Genomic DNA, 3,322 nt, shown 5'->3' on the forward strand with positions numbered 1-3,322 from the left:
ACCTAGAGTACCGGGAGGTGCCCAACACTGCTCCTCCACGTTACGAATTCCTGTGGGGCCCAAGAGCTCATTCAGAAATCAGTAAGAGGAAAGTAGTAGAGTTTTTGGCCATGCTCAAGAATACCGTCCCTGTTTCCTTTCCACCCTCGTACAAGGATGCTTTGAAAGATGTGGAAGAGAGAGCCCAGGCCATAATTGACACCAGGCCATAAGATGACTCCCCTGCCACAGACAGTGGCAGCCCCTGTGCCGTGTCCCCCAGCTTCTCTTCTGAGTGAAGTCGGCAGATTCTTCCCTCTGAGTTTGAAGAGGGCAGTGGAGTTTCTAGGTGGTGGAGGGCCCGGGTGAGGCTGGGGAGAACACAGTGCTGTTTGCACTTCTGTTCCATAGGGGCAGTGAAGGGATTTACCTGTTTTCCTTTTGGGAATTTTTCACATGCTTTTCCTAGTAATGACAGGTTTAAATAGCTTCAGGATCTTAGTTTACGAATATTAGTCACACGTGTATTGCTGTTTATCTGGTTTAAGAGTAACAGTTTGATATTTTGTAAAAACAAAAACACAAACACATCACATTGGGAAAACCTGCCTCATTTTGTGATGTGTCACAGGTGAATGTGGTATTGCTGTAGGAATTTTCTTGAAACTCTGAAGGAACTCTGCAGTTAAATAGTGGAACAAAGTAAAGGATTGTTACTATTTGCATTTCCTCAGGCCCTTTAGTTTGTTGCTCTTGAAATCTAAAGATACATACCTGGTTTGCTTGCCTTATGTAAGAAAGTAGCAGAAAGTAAATTGTAATAAATAAAAGTGCCAGTGACTCGTTTATTTGATGACCATTATATCAGCATTTGCTCATAGAAGTTACCGTTAGTAGTGAAATTACTATTAAAAGCAAGACTTACCCCTACCCCTAAAACGGTAGAGTGTAGCTACAGACGCCATATCAGGAATATGGTAAGATTTTCTCTACAATCTAAAGAATAGGTTTCAAAAGGAGTGGGGAGGTGAGACTCCAGATGGAGGCTTTGAGTAAAAAGGCTCTGAGCTAAGACAGTTTTGGGCTCTGGAAACTGCAGGTGCTCCTGTGGGAGCTGATTGTTAGGAAGCCGGGTGGTGGCAGGGCTCAGACTCTGAGAAGCTGAGAGAAAAGCCTGGAATGGAAAACTACTTGAGCAGTTGGCTCTGGGTGGAGGATGAAGCAGAGAGGAGTCTCCACATGGGGAAGTCGTGGAAGGTGTCCTGTGGCTCTGTCACTGGGGAGCGTGAACACAGTGCAAGGACTAGGTGGTTGATCCCCAACATCTGCAAGGGTTTCTTGAGAAATGTGGTGAGAATTCCTTGATGTGGTGCTCAGAAGCCTCCAGGCTGAAACTCATTTGCCAGGCCTAGGAGAGCCCAAGCCCATTCAGTTGACAGGACTTTTTGTTGGATTCTTCTGAAAGTAATGTAGACAAGTCTAAGCAATGTGTAGATTTTTAGTGGAGCTTAAATAAAACTAGTGGTTAGGTGGATGATCAGTGGGAAAGGTGAAAAGGAGTTGGTCCTTAACTCACAGTCTACAATCTTTGATTTGTATGCAGCTGTGCAAGCCTCTCCTTATCTGAATGATACAATATATTCTTTTAGATAGAAAATGTCCTGAGTTATATTTACAAAGGCAAACTTTTGGTTCAGTTCATATTCCATGACCTATTCAGCTAGATGTTCTCTTTGACGTTTTGGATAAAAAAAACATGAGCTGAATTTTTTCAAAAGACAGTGGCAGAATTTTTGGGGTTATAATCATATTGATGACAACTGCCCTTTATTAAAATTTCAAGGTATGCCAAGCTGTGTGCCAGGTGTTTTACTCACATTACATACATTCCAGCAATTCTACAGCACAGGGATGGTTGAACCCATTTTACAGACGAAGAAGCTGAGGTTATAGCTCATGACAAATTCCCCAAGATCCCATGTTGATCACGTGATTAGAAAGTGACTGGGCTGGGGGCTTGAGTTCTGAAATCATCTAGACACACACTGTCCCTGCTCCTCTCAGCCTGAGCATAGCCTTCTTCCTGCTAAGTCACTTCTCTTCACTCTTCCTAATGTCTTTCAGGTAACATAAAGAAGAAACCTGTGACAAAGTATTTAGATGGGCCTAGAGAAGAAAGGTGACAATGAGAATCAATACCATTCAGGGATGATTTTGGCTTTCTTTAGCTAAATTCTTCCTGTTATGAGCCCTAGGTTTCTTGAGAGCTGACTCTGTCTGGGTGCCAGTACTTTTGTCCAGCCCCAGGCCTTTCCCACATTACAGCACCCTCCAGTTGGTCTCCCCTGGGTGCTCTCTTGTGCCACTCTGGAAGCTGGCCTGCTGACTCACTTCTCACTGTGCTCTCACACTCTGAAACCTGTGCCCAGCCCTCAGTGCAAGAGCCCAGAGACATCTGCCCTTTTCCTGACATAGACCACTTTTTCCCTGGAGAAGTTCCCTGACTCATCCATCCCTCCCTGTGGTTCCTCTATGATAAAGGCCCTTCGATGTGAATATTCACTTTGGATAGTGACATTTCCATACCTAGGCTGATCATCTTCAACACATGCTCAATGTATTTCCACATAGGCTGCAGAGTAAAATCTGATTTTCCACATAACATATGGGTTTTTGGGATGTAATCCTAAGGTCAGATATAACCTATTTGAAATCTTCCTAATATTTGATACTTGTTGTAGGATTTCAATGAGATGCATTATTTGAAACAGGGCACTGAACACAAACAGAGATGAATAAGCTTTTGTAGATGATCAAATGCCAATCTTTCCTTCATAAACTTTGTGGATGAGGAAAGGCTATAGACATCGCTTTCTAAATGATCTACTAGAAGGTGAATTTCTGGAAAAACAAAACAATAACAAAATCTTGAAGACTGCCTAGGAGGTTAGCAGGGTACTTTGGGGGACATGCCAGCTCTGATGAGAAAGAAACAATAGTTAAACATCCTTCCGCTGTCTCTTGTGTGTGTACCTGCTCCACAGGAAACTCCTGGCTTGCAGTGAGCCACAGGCACGTGTATAGCTGTTCAGGAATGTTCCGTCATATGCAGGGTAGCAGAGGCTCACAGGGCAGGTTATTTATCATACACCAAAAATGTGAGAGAATTCTCAGCCTAAATAAATTATATAGGTTACTAAAGGACAGTGCCAAGTGATATTGAGGGATTAACGTTGACCCTCCCTGCAAAGACTTACAGAATTGTTTTAAAACTGGATGTAATCCTGTATTTGAAACCACCAGGCACCTCGTAAGTGCAAGAAAAAGTTGGAAGATTTCAAGC

General features: G+C 43.2%; 1 protein-coding gene across 1 annotated transcript in view; it reads left to right on the forward strand.

Moving 5' to 3' along the window:
- Positions 1 to 835, forward strand: part of LOC105501743 (melanoma-associated antigen C1-like) — a gene marked incomplete at its 5' end in the record, with an annotated part of 2,428 nt that extends 1,593 nt beyond the window's left edge. Inside the window, one exon of the mRNA XM_011927782.1 lies at positions 3 to 835. Coding sequence (XP_011783172.1) covers positions 3 to 212 — 210 coding nt within the window. The remainder of the gene's footprint in view (positions 1 to 2) is intronic.
- Between the last annotated feature and the right edge of the window lie 2,487 nt (positions 836 to 3,322).

This window comes from Colobus angolensis, unplaced genomic scaffold (assembly GCF_000951035.1).
Source record: "Colobus angolensis palliatus isolate OR3802 unplaced genomic scaffold, Cang.pa_1.0 Scaffold745, whole genome shotgun sequence".
Classification (NCBI taxonomy): Eukaryota; Metazoa; Chordata; class Mammalia; order Primates; family Cercopithecidae; genus Colobus; species Colobus angolensis.